The 17,656-nt window shown below is 33.3% G+C and overlaps 1 protein-coding gene across 1 annotated transcript; it reads right to left on the reverse strand.

Moving 5' to 3' along the window:
• Positions 1-135: 135 nt before the first annotated feature.
• LOC100378615 (sialin-like) lies at positions 136-13,763 on the reverse strand. Its single transcript, XM_002734615.3, has 10 exons — positions 13,646-13,763; positions 10,413-10,669; positions 9,704-9,937; positions 7,472-7,559; positions 5,593-5,688; positions 5,025-5,167; positions 4,777-4,926; positions 4,333-4,465; positions 3,724-3,968; positions 136-1,590 (listed from the first exon to the last, which is right to left on the reverse strand). The coding sequence occupies exons 1-10, from the start codon at positions 13,758-13,760 to the stop codon at positions 1,381-1,383; spliced, it is 1,671 nt and encodes a 556-aa protein (XP_002734661.2). The 5' UTR covers positions 13,761-13,763; the 3' UTR covers positions 136-1,380.
• Between the last annotated feature and the right edge of the window lie 3,893 nt (positions 13,764-17,656).

The raw sequence follows: 17,656 nt of genomic DNA on the forward strand, positions 1-17,656 counted from the left end.
CTCTCGTTTTTATGAGGTGTTTGGAAATCAATATTATTATGGGCAAGGTAAAAATGACAATAAACGGATTGACCTTATAGATTTAATAAAATAAGTATTAAGTAAGGTAAATATTGAAAACATTCAATAAGAATATTAGTTTATTACATTTTAATCAGGTTAAAATCATTTTAAAAATAAAGAAAAATATAATCTACATAATAAAAAGAATTTGGCAGTGATATTTTTAAAAAGTAAATTCTCCACAAAGCTATAGAATTCCATCTATTTTACTCAGGCAGTAATAATGCAATAATTATTTATGACAACAATTATTCAAGAACAAGAATGGCAGTTTTTTTTATTATATAAACATTTGTGAATCTCTGGAGAGAATAATATTTGTATTCTTGTTAAATGTTACATTTTTTCATGTTGTATAAGATGAAAAATAATATTTCTAGTCAATTTCTTATTGAAAATCGATGTGCACAGGCAGCTTTTTATTTTTATACTGAGACTGTCGTTTGTGATTTTTAACAAAATTTTTAATTTTTCTTTCATTTTTTTCTAAAATTTAGTGCCCACAATAAAGAAGACTTATTTTTCTGGTCCTTATGACAGTGGAATATAGCCTTCGGTATTAGTAATACGATAAACCTTTTCATGCCAACCATGATGCCACTGCACAGCAAATCCATAATATTCTGCAGCTATAATAATTATAATATATTTCAGCACTGTATCAGAACTCGGTCAAACAATGTCATTACGATAATTCATTTTCGTTATTAATTCAGAAATAAGGATCTCTCATGAACATTATTGTGTGAAGCACAGCATGGGCAAAAACTTGAATGATTCAAGTTTTAGTGACCATCTCTCCCTTGTTATTCAGTAATGGGCAGTGTTTGAGTATTTATAATAATTGTAATAATTTGAGAAATTGAATATACAGGCAATGGTATGCTAAACGGTTTTACATGCATAGAAAATTTTCCCGAATTTCATGAGTTTGGTGTTCAGATGATATGTCAAAATGATGGAAAACATTGAATATTGCTGATTAACACACAAATGTGTTCAATCAGGTGTTCAACCAGGTTATCATCTGATAACGTGACATCATGTGACATTGATCAACCAATGAAAATGCATCTTTAGTAAAGATGATATATTTTCTTGAAATTATAGATTAACATTACCATAATTTGGTATCACTATTGAAAAAAAATTACCTGCTGATATTGAAAACAAAATTATAAAAGAAAATATTGTTATGGCAGTATTTTTCTTTCACTTAAAATATGCAAAGTAATTTGCAATGATGATCATAATGAACTTACTTGTTTTTATAACTAAAGTAAGAAAAACAAAATTTCTTAACAATTCTAAAATCTACTAAATGTGAGTTTCAAATTCTTTTTGTTCTGTTTTATCGGAACCGTTGATAGACATCAATTTCCTGGCCAGGTCTGGATCTTCTTGGTCTGGCTCCTCTTTTGCCCAATCCTGGACCTCGCCTTTACCAAAGATAATGAAGAAGACGGCCCCAAATGTATAGATACAAGCGGCAATGTAGAAAACTATCTGCCACTCCTCTTGAGTTTGCTGCAAAATTATTAGTTTGAAAAGATGAATTCAGAATTACGATATTCAAGGGTTGATACTTTTCAAGGGCATTCAACTCACTATTGGTATTTGATTTACTGGTACTGTAAACTGCAAGTGTAAAAACTAGAAAAACAACAGTCATAGCATCATTAAAACATTGCATGAGATACAAAAATCAAAGAAAGCTTAGAAAGAACTCCCATGTGCTGAGAGTATTGGAGACACATTAAATATAATTCGAAATTACTTAGCTGAAAACTAATTATGCAAATCAAAAAATTAACATGAACAGATTTGATTGTAAAACTAATGAGGTCTTCGCAATGTAACAAAAACTCTATGTACCAAGTTTAATTGAAATGTGATTAGAACCAAAAAATTATGAATTATTATGCTAATTAGGGAAATAATATGAACAGAGTTTTACCCTAAAATGGAAATTAATACTTTAGATATCAGTGTGAAAGCTTAAAATTGGTTAATTATGCAAATTGGGTAATTAATATGTACAGATTTTAACCCACAATTATCCAGGTCTGTCTATTGTCCTACAGCATCCATGTATAAACATTCATTGATATGTAATGATTAGTACCTGAGATATCAGTGTGAAAGTTGGAAATTGGTTAATTATGCAAATTAGGTGATTAATATGCACAAATATTTACCAAAAACTAATTGGGTCTCTGCATAATTCTAGATTCATTGAAATGTGATGATTAGTACTTTAGATATCAGTAGAAAAAGCTGAAAATTAATTATGCAAATTAGGTAATTAATATGCACAATTATTTACCCTGAAACTAATCAGGTCTCTGCATAGTCCTAAAGGATCTATGTACCAAGTTTCATTGAAATGCGATGATTAGTACTTGAGATACCCGTGGAGAAGCTGAAAATTAACTAATTATGCAAATTAGGTGATTAATATGCACAAATATTTATCCGAAACAATCAATCTCTGCATAGTCCTTGAGTATGTAAGTACCAAGTTTCATTGAAATGTAATGCTCACTACTTGTATCAAATGCTGAAAATTAATTAATTATGCAAATTAGGTAATTATATGTACTGATATTACCATAAAAACTATCAGGTCTGTGCAGTGTCATATGACATCTATGTACCAAGTTTCATTGAAATGTGATGATTAGTACTTGAGATATCAGTGGAAAAACCGAAAATTGACTAATCATTATGCAAATTAGGTAATTAGTATCCACGGATTATTACCAAAAATTAATCAAAACCTAGCAATAGTTCTTTAGATATCAGTGGAACAGTCATAGAACAGCTAAAAATTAGCTAATTATCATGCAAATTAGGTAATTAACGAGCATGGATTTTTACCAAAACCTAATCAAAACCTAGCATTAGTTCAGAGCATCTATGTACCAAGTTTCATCAAAATCCAATGAGTGGTTGTTTAGATATCAGTGGAATAGTCATGGAACCACTAAAAAATAGCTAATTATCATGCAAATTAGGTAATTAATATGCACGGATTTTTACCAAAAACTAATCAAATCTGCGCATATGTTCAGAGCATCTACATACCAAGTTTCATCAAAATCCAATGAGTGGTTCTTTAGATATCAGTGGAACAGTCATAGAACAGCTAAAAATTAGCTAATTATCATGCAAATTAGGTAATTAACGAGCATGGATTTTTACCAAAACCTAATCAAATCTGCGCATTGGCCCAGAGCATCTATGCACCAAGTTTCATCAAAAATCGATGTATGGTTCTTGAGATAGCAGTGGAACAGTCGGACACACATACACACATACACACATACACACATACAGACACACTAACCGCAAAGACTCCCATTTTGTGCTTCGCACATGGGAGTAAAAAACATGTAAGTATTTTATGGGTACCTAATCCAATGCTTAACAATATGCTATTTGATTATACCAGGGGTAGTTCATTTTAATCAAGTAGGGTATCTCAACACCATAGTTCTCCCATGAAAGATCAACATTTCAACATGAGCTATGAAAAACAAGGAAGTCAAGTTCAAAATTATTTCATCCAATACGCAAGATCTTGCAGCGAAAAAAATTACCTTATATGAATGTGTCAACACTAAACATATGCGCAGTCACAAATAAAGTTTCACTTACGTTAACGGTAATAGTACCAATGACGTATGGAGCCAAGATTCCAGAAATAGTTGCGGTAGTATTAGTTATACCTAATAAGACACCAGCGTATTTAGGTGCGATATCAACATGGTTGACGAGAAATCCACCACCATATTGGAATCCCGAGAATGATACACCTATGGTAAGGAGTATGACAGCAGTGGTTGCTTGGGTACAATCCATATAACCAGTGATAACTAGGAATATTCCAGGTATTACAGAACCTAAAAAGACAATAATAAACGATGGATCACTATATAGGTATGACTAGAATAAATAAAAAATAAATTTTTTCTGCCTGAATTTTTATAAACCATTTTATACATTTTTATGTATACCCGGTAGATTTTTTGTTTTGGACTAAATGGGCATAATTTCTAATAGGTAACAGGTCTGGATCAAAACTGTCTTGATTAATAATAAAAAAAAAAAATTAACAAATTTGAAAATTTTATTTGGTTATTCAAAAGATTTATGTGTATTTATTCTCTGATTTGGGGTTTAATTTTGAATAATTTGCTTATCGATGAAACAATCATAACATTTTAGGCATTAATAATTGTAATGACAACAAGCATTAATATTTACCCATTGTGTTCATAAGTTTTCTTGTATTCCCAGTACTGAGTATCTTCCGAGATCTTAAGAAATCAGCAATATGCCCACCAATATTAATGAACAACCAAAAACCAATGTAAGGCAAAGCAGAATATAGACCATTCTAAAAGACAACATCAAATAAAAAATCAAATAACAATGAGTGGAATGATTATCACTAAGTATTGTCCTTCTATTAAATAATCAAATATCAAAACATTTCTAGTCGCGAAAAATTTATTAATTTTGTAACTTTCGTGCATTTTTCAGCAACAAATTCACCCCTTTCCCTTGGACATTCCCAAATTCTTGCTTTGCCTACTAGTATCAACATTATCGTAGACACATAAATAGCTGCGATCATAATGTGTTCTTGACATAATGAAATTATTATAAGTTTGACAATAAATAATAAAAAATTGAAAGAAAACTCACTTGTTTGATGTCAAATTTTAAGACTTCTCGCATGTAAGTCGGTAGGAATGTTAACAATGAATATGTTCCCCAGTTACAACACACGTGAGTCACCAATATAGCCCAGAATGGCATAGACTTGAAGATTGTAAACCAGGGTACGTGGTGTTGCTGTCAAGAAAAGGGTACCAAAAAAAAATTGTATAAGACAATCTTTCATAAATAGATATGTATATGTTGAGCAAATTATGGTGATGCTGATATTTTACCTTCTCTTCCTTGTGTGCACTTTTTTCCTCGGCTAATGTCCGTTCAATGTACATTCTCTCTACATTTGATATGCGTTTATGCTTGGCCGGGGAATCTGCTACCAGGAACGCCCAGAACAAGAACCACACTAGAGTGGCTGTACCTAAAAATAAATTGTTAAAAACAAAGGGTCATTACAAAGTTGTCTCAAGAGGGCGCAATCAAACTTCAAGCTATTTGAATTCCTGGTGTGCAGACTCTAAAGAGCTTGATTAACAGCTGAGCTTTTGATAATTTCACTCATAAATGTACTAATTTAAATCACCTAAATATGTGAAGCTAACCAAGTTATGAAATGTTTCTTTCACAAAACCATGAATTTCAAACTCAGTGAATACCCATGTAACATGAAATCTTCTAAAGTTAAAAACCCAGTAATTTCTCTGCTTTTAAAACACCTGTTGACATAAATCATATGTTGTTAAAAAAAAAAAGATCTTCACAAACTTGTCACAAGAGGGCACAATCACACTCTGAATTGTAAACACATATTAGTTTTAATATTATTTTTACCATTCACTTACTCACCAAAGATATAAAATATTGAAGGCCATCCTCCTGAAAACCCATATACACAGAGTAGACCTGATGCTGGCAGAGTGATCACATTACCAATTTGAGTGCCTGCATATTAAGAAACAAAAAAACATTACCACCATCACATAATCAGAGCTTACAATGTATTTACATTTTTACATATGAAACTATGAACACTTCATGTTCTGAATTTTTAACCATGGCATATGAATTTATTGATCCAACTTTGGTTCATTTACCCATGTGATGCAGGCTACTTCAAAGCCAAAACATCCCTACATATACTGTATTTATTCTATTAAAAGCACATTTCTAATGGAATCACACATAAATCGAAAATTAGATTTATTTTATTTTATTCACATACATGTTGTTGCCATATATGAATTAAAGTGCATGTGCTACTAATCAAGAAAATACATAACCCTATACATGTATTTTGGTAAATTTTAATATTTTAAAAGTGAAAAGAAAATAATACTGAGCTAAAATGGGGGAAATTTGAAACAAGTGTGAGTACAAGGGCATTTTGGAATGCTTTAGAAGGAAAAAAAAACGTCTGAGGCGCACAGTTCAAAATGATGCGCGAAACGAGAAACAGAGATATTTTTAAACTTGACAAACATTTAAATTAAAAAATTAGAAAACAACTTGGTCAAGAAAGGGTAACAGTGCAGAAAATGATACTATCTTTATTGAATGTGTACAAAATATAGATATTCAATGTTAAAATTTGTGAAAAAAAAAATCATTATGTTAATAAACTTAAAATGATTCAATAAATTTTCACTTCTTGTAGTAGATAAACAGGAGCAGTGGTTTATGACTTTAGAGTGAGTGACCTCTGGTGTTGTTCTCAAGTTAAAATTTGACAGAGGAAATCTGGTTAAAGTACGTAGATTGTAATGTGTCAAAACATACACGTTGAAATGATGATATTTATTATCAGAACTTTGTTAGATCAGTCATGACATGGATTGGCAACTGATGCATGGGAAACATAATTTGACATGAGTTTTTAAGTTTTTTTTAAATCATGAAATCTATACATATATAGCATTTATATTGGCTTAAATGTTTTTTTAAAGTTTTTTACAAGCACAGCATGTACACTGGAAAAAGGTCAACATTTACTGGCTGAAAAAACAACATTCACCGTGCAGTGTCTACCTATGTATTTCCAAGCCAGGTACACAGTGAGAAGCAATTGACCTATCAATTTTTTTTTTTTTAATATCGTAGTTATGATTGGTTAAAATTACATGCATGAATCAAATTGTGTATAACTTGGAGCATGTATAATTTGGTTTGAAAATACACCTTGATAAAAACGATATGGGATGTTTTATCACAAAATAAAACTTAGAGTAAATGCGGGTGCATGAGCATTTGTAATTTACATCTTTTAATAAGAATACTGCACTGCATGTTTTTTATTTAAAAATAAAACATAATTAATTAAACATGCTCAAAATCACCATTGTGAGTTTATATTTTTTATTCATATTTAGCTCTAAATGTGTTGGCACTTGTTGAATGTAGTCATTGAATACACATTGTTAGGAAACTAGAATTAACCACCAACACTGCACACTGGATAAATGGACATACGTCATTTTAAATGAACTGTGTGCATATGTAATGAGGTCAAGAGATCTGAGAAAGCAGTTATAGGGGAGAAACAAACTTTACTGTATGTCAATATTCACAAAAGCAAAAATAAGGGGTCCATATAAATTTTGTTTATATATTTTTTTTTCGTTATAAAGAAACAAAATAAGTCAAATAAAAGACACACTCTTGAAAAGTAGTCTAAATTTTTGTAATAAAATTGTGTAAATTCGTTTATAAGTGACTATGACATACTGACCTGCCCATGCCAAGGCTGCGAGTTTACTTCTTTCCAATGGCGGTAACCACACTGCCCACATAGCATGCATAGCTGGGAAAATGGTTCCCTTGACAACAACGAGAAAACAAAATATAATTACAATTTCAAAGTCAGTAAAAAGCCACATCTCAGTATTTGGTTAATTATTAGAAATGCTAGCAGTTATGATGTAAAATGAAATAATAATTTTCAAATAAAATATAATAATTCCCATCATAAATTATAAAAAAATATAATTTATATTAGCACAACAAAATACTTAAAACACACTTGATAATGGATATCTATCACCAATTTGTTTATCTGTCCTTTTAATGTGAAATTATGTTTATTGGTGATTCAAGACAATTTCAAAAAAAAACAAAAAAAAAAACAACATGAATTTAATTCTGTCTGGCGGAAAATTATTTATAAAGTTGCATCCAAGTCAACTGGAATAAATTAAATAATTTACGTGGATTTATTATGTGAAACATGACAAATGTTTACTTTGTAGCTTAAAGGTTAAATACTGACATTTTATGTGTCAGAAAATTAAATTAAAATTGTATACAGAATTTAAAACTTTAAAAACATCAGATATTTGTAGTTATAATATTTGGAAATTGATATCACTTGATAGAAGGATAACAAATTTTAAAAAGGAGCATTTTCTTTTAGAAAACAATTCTTCTCCCAATTTAGCCATTCTGATTAAAATTAGAGTTGTCACAAAATGTACTGAATTGTCATGAAGTTCAAATGGAGTTCATGAGAGATGCATGACATTTGACCAGATTTCATTAATACTAAATATTCACAAAATTCCTACATCAAGCTCCTACGAAACATGACATGACATAAGTTACCAATTAATTACATAAGTTACATGTACCATTAACATTAACTCTTTGAATAAAACAATTATTTCTGCCAATACTTTGGTACATCATAATGTAATTCCTTTGTTAATTTTGGACCAAATGAACATAAGTTCCCACTAACTATAGTTCATAATCAACATTTGAAAAAAAAAATTAGGTCAAAGTTGGCTTTAGTTTCGACCAATATTTAAAAAAAAAATGAAATAAAAGTGTTCATCTTGTGAAAATTCAATGACAAAAGTTAACTTTTGAATTCAAGGAGTTAACATTAAATAAAATATCTTTCTGTAGGTCAAGTTCAATCTCAAATTGGTTAAATATCTAATTTGTCAATGTCTTTGTTGTAAAATGATTTCCATATGTCCCCTATCAATATTTCAATATAATGTGATTAATTTTCAAAATATGGAAAGCTGAAAGCTGAAAGCTGAAAAACGAAATTGTTAATAACTAATTAGACCTTTGCATTATCTTAGAGTATATAAGTACTGAGATTCATTGAAATAAGATGATAAGTACTTGAGATATTGATGGAATAGTTGAAAATGAATGATTATTATGCGAATCTAGTAATTAATAGGCACAGATTTCAATAGGAAATTAATAAGGTCTACACAATGTCACAGATCACCAATGTACCAAGTTTTACTGAAATGTGATGATTAGTACTCGAAATATCGATGGAAAAGCCAAAAAATTATGAATTATTACACAAATTAGGTAATCAATATGAACAGATTTAAATCAAAACTAATTAGGTCTGTACATAATCCTAAGAGCATCACGTACCAAGTTTCAGTAAAATGTAATGATTAGTACTTAAAATATCTGCAGAAAAGTTCAAAATTTACTAATTATGCAAAGTACATGTAGGTACTAAGTAATTGTTATGCACGTATATTAATCCAAAACTTAACAATGCACGAAGTTTTGTTGTAATGTAAAAAAGTAAAAAAAATACTAATCATTATGCAAATTAGATAATTAATATGCATGGATTTTACGCAAAACTAGCCAGGTATGTGCATTGTCCCAGAGTATCTATGAACCAAGTTTCATCAAAATTCAATAATTGGTTCTGTAGATATCAGTGGAACAGTCATGAAACAGCTAGAAAATAGCTAATTATCATGTAAATTAGGTAATTAATATGTATGGGTTTAAACCAAAACTTAATCATATCTGTGCATTAGACCAGAGCATCTATGTATCAAGTTTCATCAAAAACGATCATATACACACTAACTGCATATGGGAGTCAAAAAACAAAAACACAGATAAGGAACAATATTCATAATTATAATTATAATAATAATAATAAATATGATTGATCGTCATAGCAACCTACCTCTCCCAATCCTTCAACAAACCTCAGCACAAACAACAAGCCCCAATGAAAGTTAGCACACACTGGAGTTAATAATGTGCAAACAGCAGTCAAAAACATACTGAATCCAAAGACCCATTTACCACCATATCTCTCTGCCAACCATCCTCCGGGTATTTGCGTCAATATGTAACCATAGAAAAAAGACGAAAGAAGCAGTCCTTGTGTCTTCTTCTCCCACAAAAAATGTCCTTCCTGAGACAAGAGACAGACATACATTCACATTTTACAATTATTTATGTATGTGAAATTTCTTGTTTGAAAGTTAATGACAACACAGATGTACTCAAATCAACCACAGATTAATAAAATCTGTAATCATTAAAACAAAATAGCTGCCAATCGGCCATTTTAAATTGGACCTGAAAAATAAAATGATGTGCATCAAGGTCCCATAATGTCCAATGTATGTACGAAGTTTGAAAAAAATCCATTCATAAATGCCTGATTTTGATGATTTTTTAGCACAAAAATGGCCGCCATTCGGCCATCTTGAATCAGATCGTGAAACAAACTGATGTGCATATGGTGATAATTGGCTAAAATAACATTTTTGATCTACCACTGAAGTCCATTGTCACTACAGATGAACTGTAGTGTAATCAATTTCTCATAGAAACTCACTCAATTTACATATTTTTATCATGTATTTAACTTCCTGTAAACTCACATTTTTGTCACGAGATGAGTTGGAATGTTGCATTACTTGACACTCGTCAATGTTGTCTATTTCAAGATTGGTGACATTGCCAGAGCTTGTAGCGTTTGAATATTGGTAAACTTCATTTTGTGAGATTTCTTTAACTGCGGTGTTGTTTACCATACAAACCATGCCCACGCTGAGGTTGATGCGTAAGGCATAAAGAAACAGGAACCCAAAAAACGCTAGTACCGCCAGACTGAGTCGAGCTGATGTCCAGAATGGAACTTGTAATGAAGAAAAGACAAAATAAGTAAGAGGTGAACCATGGTTGTGAAAGGATTAAGGGTTAAAGTTGACAATGGCAGTGAACGGGTTGAAGATGGTGAGAAGTTAGGTCAAACTTGACAATAGTGTGAAATGATTGTGTCAAAGTTTACCATGGTGCTTAGAGGGTTTAAAGTCAAAATTTACCATTTTGGGAAAAGGGTTAAAGTTCAAAGTTGACACCGGTGGTGAAAGGGTTAAGGGTTAAAGTTGACAATGGTTGTGGAATGGTTGGGTAATAATTTACTATGGTGGTAAAAGGGTTAAGGGTCAAAGATGACACTGGTGACGAGGAGTTAGGTCAAATTTGACACTGGTGGTAAAAGGGCTAAAGGTCAAAGTTGAAAATGGCAGTGAAAGGGTTAAGGGTCAAAGTTGAAAATGGTTGTGGAATGGTTGGGTAATAATTTACTATGGTGGTAAAAGGGTTAAGGGTCAAAGATGACACTGGTGACGAGGAGTTAGGTCAAATTTGACACTGGTGGTAAAAAAGGCTAAAGGTCAAAGTTGACAATGGCAGTGAAAGGGTTAAGGGTCAAAGTTGAAAATGGCAGTGAAAGGGTTAAGGGCCAAATTTGACAATGTCAGTGAAAGGGTTAAGGGCCAAACTTGACAATGGCAGTGAAAGGGTTAAGGGTCAAAGTTGACACTGCAGGTGAAAGGGTTAAGGGTCAAAAGTTGGTAATGGCAGTGAAAGGGTTAGGGGTCAATAGTGAAAGATTTAAGGATCAAAGTTGACAAATGTAGTGAAAGGGTTAAAGGGTCAAGGTTGACAATGGCAGTGAAAGAGTTAAGGGTCAAGGTTGACAATGGCAGTGAAAGGGTTAAGGGCCAAGTTGAGGGTCAAGGTTGACACTGGTGGTGAAAGGGTTAAGGGTCAAGGTTGACACTGGTAGTGAAAGGGTTAAGGGCTAAATTTAACACTGGTGGTGAGAAGTTAGGTCAAAGTTGACATGGTGGTAAAGGAGTTAAGGGTCAAAATTTACAATGGTTGTGGAATGGTTGTGTCAAAATTAACCATGGTAGTAAAAGGGTCAAAGTTGATGCTGGTAGTGAAAGGGTGACACTGGAAAGGATGATTGGGTCTAAATTTACCATGCTGGTGAAAAGGTTAAGGTTCAAAGTTGACAATTGTAGTGAAAGGTTCAAGGGTCAGAGTTTACAATGGTAGTGAACGGGTTAAGAATCAAAGTTGAAAATGTCAGTGAAAGGGTTAAGGGTCAACGTTAAAAATGTCAGTGAAGGGGTTAAGGGCCAAGGTTGACAAAGGTGGTGTTAGGGTTGAAGGTCAGAATTGGTCACGGTAGTTAAAGGGTTGAAGGTCAATGTTGAAAATTATGGCAAATATGTTGATGCCAAAGTTGAAACTTAAAGGGTCAAAATTTACCATTGTAGCGAACAGGTTAAGAGCCAATGTTGATAATTGGGCAAAGAAACAAAGTTGATTGGTCAAATATGATAATGGGGTGAAGGTCATAGTTGACAATTGTGATGAACTGGTTGACACTCAATGGTGACAATAGCAGTAAATTCTCCAGAAAGAAAATGGAGTAAAAAAGTCTGAAAACAATAGAAATTAAAATAATGCTGAGATTAACAATACTCAATATTTAATATTGATTAATTTGTTCACTATAAATAATTTAACATGTTGACCACATTGGGTGATTAATCAACCCCACTAATAATGATGTCAATCATTTTTCACTGCTCCAGGAGATCGACAAGCATCTGTATGTAATTTACCTGATGTTATCAACTAATTTGTTTTACAGATATCTTTTTTCTATAGAAAATATTGAAACTGTTTGATGCTACAATGGATGAAAATATGGACTGAGAATAATCCATATATATAGCTGGCTGCTTTTTGTTCCTTTTTGAATGTAAAGTTAAAAAAAATAGTTTCCATTATGTAGCTGTACATTCACTGAAATACTGGAGTTGTAAGAGACAATATAATTTATTAGAATGGGGTCTTCATATAATTGAAAACATATTGAAATAGCTACATTCCGTTTTAGCAAACTTGGCTCATGGCATCTCTGTAAACTGAGAACAGACTTTTTCAAGGTAGAGTGAACCAAGTCAGTATTGGTCACCAAATCCAGGAGGTGAATAACTAACTGAAGAGGAGCATTTGTAACTAAGATGTTTATTGCTCAACTGCTAGGCCTGGAACTGAGTCTAAATACTCACGGGATGTTCCATACAGTGTATCAATATCATTATGCAAATAATTAAACTAAACGTCATAGCCTCAAATCATCACAATCTCAATTTAGTTAAAGTTCTATATAGTGAGAATATTCGTCTTGTATTAGTGAAATTACAGATTAGTTTAATAGGTGATTTTCCGAACAATTGCGAGATCTCGCGAGATGCATGAAAGATTAGTTTAATTGCCTAAAGCTAGCTGAAAGGACATGTTTTGCAGTATCATTTTGCATTATGGAATTGATCTACATTCTAGTTCGAAAACAACATGATATACTGCAGTATGACCACTGTATATACTTTTTGAATTCAATGCTGAATGTGTAGACATCTGTCAATGATTGACAAACGGCCAATTTCGTTTGAATGAACATTGTTAACACAAGTTGACCTTTCATTTGACCTTTATCTTGTTGTGCAGATGATCAGCAGCATCACGCCAAGGGGAACGGATGGCGTCTGTCAATGTAACAGTATCGGGCTTCAACTATGAAAACAAGTGGTAAAACATCGGCATATAATCGCTCAAAACACAGTCGAAATGGAAATAAACATGCACCGAACTGTGCTGCATTTTAAATGCACCCATAAATAGCAAGTTAGCGACCAGACACAAAAGGAGTCAGAACCAGGGACAATTTCGGAAACTTTCCCAACGGCTCGTTGTTGATCTTCATCAACGCATAGCGGCAAACATATTTGCAATTTGTCCTACTTACCTTTCTGTGGGTATTCTCCATCGCCTTTACTTGTTATTATCGTCATTTTTGAAAAAAAAAACACAGCTGTTTTTGTTCTATTGACCCAGTTATTGGAGCTAGCGATTGTACGCATACGCACAGTTACAAAAAGAGAACAGTGATATATATGTTTATGTAAAGCTTGGAACCTGGCAGTTCATATGTTGATAGTTAAAATGCAAATTATTGGACTCGCCACGGACACGTGGTGGCGCTTCAACTTTGAGGTTTTTTATTATCTTAATAATAATATTGCATCTTGTTTCATTACATTACATTACATTACATTACATTACATTACATTACATTACATTACATGTCCTGGGTACGACGTTAAAATTGCATCCGGTTGCGGAGTTTTTGTACTCGGGAGAATGAGGTTACCCTTTGCCGCAACTACCTCCAGGTCACCCTTGGGCAAGGTGTAGCACCTGTGAGCCTTGGGTGCCAACTTCCCACATAACAAGTTCGGTTGACGTCAGTAAGGGCATACGGTCGTAAAACTCCTGCACAAATAGATCCGCACAGGTGGACAATTTTTCATGTAAATATGTAGATATTAGTTTCAGTTGTACTTAGCATTTGGCAGGGGGGATCGTAACCTCTTGTGGTGAGAACCAGTGTGACTGGCCTGCCAACGGGGTGCTAAGGATTTCATTGGAAAAGTTATCAGTTACATCCGTTAATGTAATTTCGTTTTACATACCCGTAAATCAAAAATCACATTACATTACATTACATTACATTACATTACATTACATTATATTAGAGCATGATTTATCATAAAATAAAACCAGTGTTATCAACAAACATTCATTCGATAAACTTTACATATTAAAAAATTCTAATGCGCAGGCGTCCACGATACACCAGCATTAGTTTGTGTTTACGCTACCGTATTTTCAAAAAAGTTGCCATTTATTATTCAAAAATTACTGTTTTTAGAATAGTTCCATAAAATACGTCATTTGTTGTCACTTTTTAAAACTCGGATTTTTTTTTAATTTATCCAGAATAACAAAAAGTAATATATCATTCACGATCTATTATTTTTTTCATTTGTGCCATCAGTCTACAATTTGAGATATGGCATAATTTCTCCACCATAGAAACAACAGATAAAGCGTTTTAATATTGACAGAATGGCTGCCATTAACTACTATACAACCAATATTTTCTCAAGAAATAGGCCTGACGGGTGACCCAAAACTTTTCTAAAGTGAATATCCTAATATATATAATTCAAAATGGATAAATTCCGTGTTTTTTTCTTAGGATTCCACTTAAACTAACCATGATACCTAATATAAAGTCGACAATATTTGGTTCGTTGTACTAAGTAACTATTCAACATAGCGAGACGTTTCTAGCAATGGATCTTCTTTGGTGGCTACCTGCACTTGTTCTAATCACCACTCCCGATTATATCGCATGGCGGCGCTCTCTCAACAAAGTTCTTTTTTGACGCGTTTGTGACGCTTTGACGCGTTTATGACGTGCTGGAACAAGGCAAGCGCATGTGGTCGATGGGGAATGCATTTATTGTTTCATTTTGAACACATACCAGGGCCACAGTCACCGGCCAGGCACAGACTTTACCTGGGCCTGATGTGCTGTGTGGTGACATTGGCAACTCCTCTGCTGAAGAGAATTATCCCTGGTTGAACAACAACAGCAACGAAATGATGAATATATTATATTATACGTATTTCTTATGTCCATGGATGGTTAGGCTTGTAAACAAGCATGTTGTCAGGTGAGTTGGTTAGTATTATTACTGAAGGCCGGGTAGGTTTCCGTCGTGGCTACCGCACGTATAATGACATATTCCCATTCTCGGCCGTGATCACGAAGTATCTTACAGGTAAGCGTCAGGGAGGGCGCTTCTTTTGTATTGTTATCGACTTCTCATTACTAGACAGCCTTCGATACTTCAAATATGATTATTTGCGTATACTACGTTCAATGCACAGTAAACTTGAAACTTGCATACATACAGTCTTTTGTTTATTTTTTAGTGTTTTTTTTTTTTTTTTCAGTAAAATAATATATCACAGGAGTGTGTAAAGGTCGAAAGCCGGGTCACCGCGAAAGTCGAAAATGAAATTCGCGGAAACCCGGCTTTCGCAATTTATACACTTTCATATTTTATTTTATTGAAGAAAAAAAAACCAAAAAATAAATTAAATTTGAACTCTTTCTCGAGTTGTATATACCAAGTTATTGTTAGTATTTCACCTAGTATCGGTATCATGAGAAATTTGATTTTTTCAGTTCTACTATGTATTCTGAATAATCTTGCTGCTGTTATTTATTATGAATTGAAAATACAAGCATACTTTGTATCAAGCCAATTCGTGCTTTGCTCTCTTCAGAAATTTCAAGTCTCAATTCGGCCGACGGCTTGTAAAGAATGATGAAGTATTTATCGGGCTAGAACTATGTGTAACGCCTCCGATTATTATAAATGAGTACTATTATACAGTGATGTAATCATTAACGATTCCCGGCAGCAAAAAAAAAAAAAAATAATTTTCTAATTTGTTTTATTCTGTTCGACAGATATAAAGAACGGCAAACGAATGACGTAACGGAGGGCAACCCGATGATTAGGACATTCAAAAAAGCAAAGAGTTCGGGCCACGTTCCTCGAATTTTCCGACGAAAAAGTCTCCGTGAACTGTCTGATATTGTTGTCTACCAAGAAGATCTGCTCCTGAAAATGAACGACGAACTAGAACGTGGGCGAAAACAGGCAGGGAATATGCAAATGAGGATGTCAGAGATGGAAAAAACACACTCGTACGAGTACATTCCAAAAGAGCTTCAAGACATAAAGTATTCGATCCGAGGCGAAAACGAGCCACCAGTGTATTATTGAAATACGTCGTCGGTGTATATACATACTGTCATGCTATATGTACATTTCAAGATAATGTTTATTATTTTTACATTTTTAACACCAATAAATGCTGACAGATGTACTCGTACTAGTATTTAATTTTCTTTCCATGTATCTTTTATGAAATGTTATCCATATAGAGTAAAATATACATGTGCATGACGTATTCATATAAAGAAAACGAAACCCATTTTGGAAAATCGTTTGATGAGACTGTGATGAATTTGTTTTGCGTATCTGTTAATCGACTTAATTAGCTGATTACGAATGAATGGCTGTGTTATGTCTGTCATCGTTTAGGCCATGTGATGTTCTGGACGGAACTCGACTCAGTGATTTGGAACTAATTACGAGATAACCGTCGCTATTCGGACTACTATTTCTGACAGTTTAGTATTTGTAGTTATTAATGTAGTGAACGATTAATCAAAAGATATGACGTATTCAGTACTTAGTCTGATTGGCTTTATGATTGAAGGTTACGCCCTAGAGTCTTTTTACTGCTTTGTAATTGGTTAAGGTGTTGAAAATGAATAAAGAGAGTTTTAGTTGGTCTTGGCGAGTACACCAGAAGAGAGTCCAGTCCTGGAGAGTCTTGGGACAGCCTTGCGATAGTCTTTGGGATGTTTCCCCCAGGGCGCTGTGTCTTATAGAGTACACGACTGACCGACTAAAGACGAGAGTTGAAACGTATTTCGTTGTGTGTGTCTATTTGACTATAAAGTTTAAGACTTTCCCGGTCCCGTACCTCAAGGGGACGCGATAGAGAGACGAGACTAGATTTCCCCCTGGCAAGTGTGGAGACCCCAGAGGAGAGATTTCCCCCCTGATAAGACACCAATTTCCTTCATTACAATATTTTGGCAATGCTATTTTCGCATGAACAAAATAATATGCTGGCACTTTCAGTTTTACAATTTGTTTTACAAAAGTGACATGAACATGTCCTTGCAGATTCTTATAATGCTCATATGTCCTGTAACGTTTAAAAGATTCCAACCCAAACAATAGTAAATACTTTGACTCAATCTCCTTCCTATAGGTCTTTGCGCTTTAGGTAACGCGTATCGAACTGTTCGGAGTTCGAC

The sequence above is a fragment of the Saccoglossus kowalevskii genome, chromosome 3 (assembly GCF_978046115.1).
Source record: "Saccoglossus kowalevskii chromosome 3, keSacKowa6.1, whole genome shotgun sequence".
Classification (NCBI taxonomy): domain Eukaryota; kingdom Metazoa; phylum Hemichordata; class Enteropneusta; family Harrimaniidae; genus Saccoglossus; species Saccoglossus kowalevskii.

Coding starts and splice junctions, on each gene's coding strand:
- LOC100378615 (XM_002734615.3), bottom strand. CDS start 13,760: ATGCGTACAATCGCTAGCTCCAATAACTGGGTCAATAGAACAAAAACA. Junction 5,168..5,592: donor TTCAATATTTTATATCTTTG/GTGAGTAAGTGA, acceptor ATTTATTTTTAG/GTACAGCCACTCTAGTGTGG. Junction 1,591..3,723: donor TTGGTACTATTACCGTTAAC/GTAAGTGAAACT, acceptor ATAATTTTGCAG/CAAACTCAAGAGGAGTGGCA.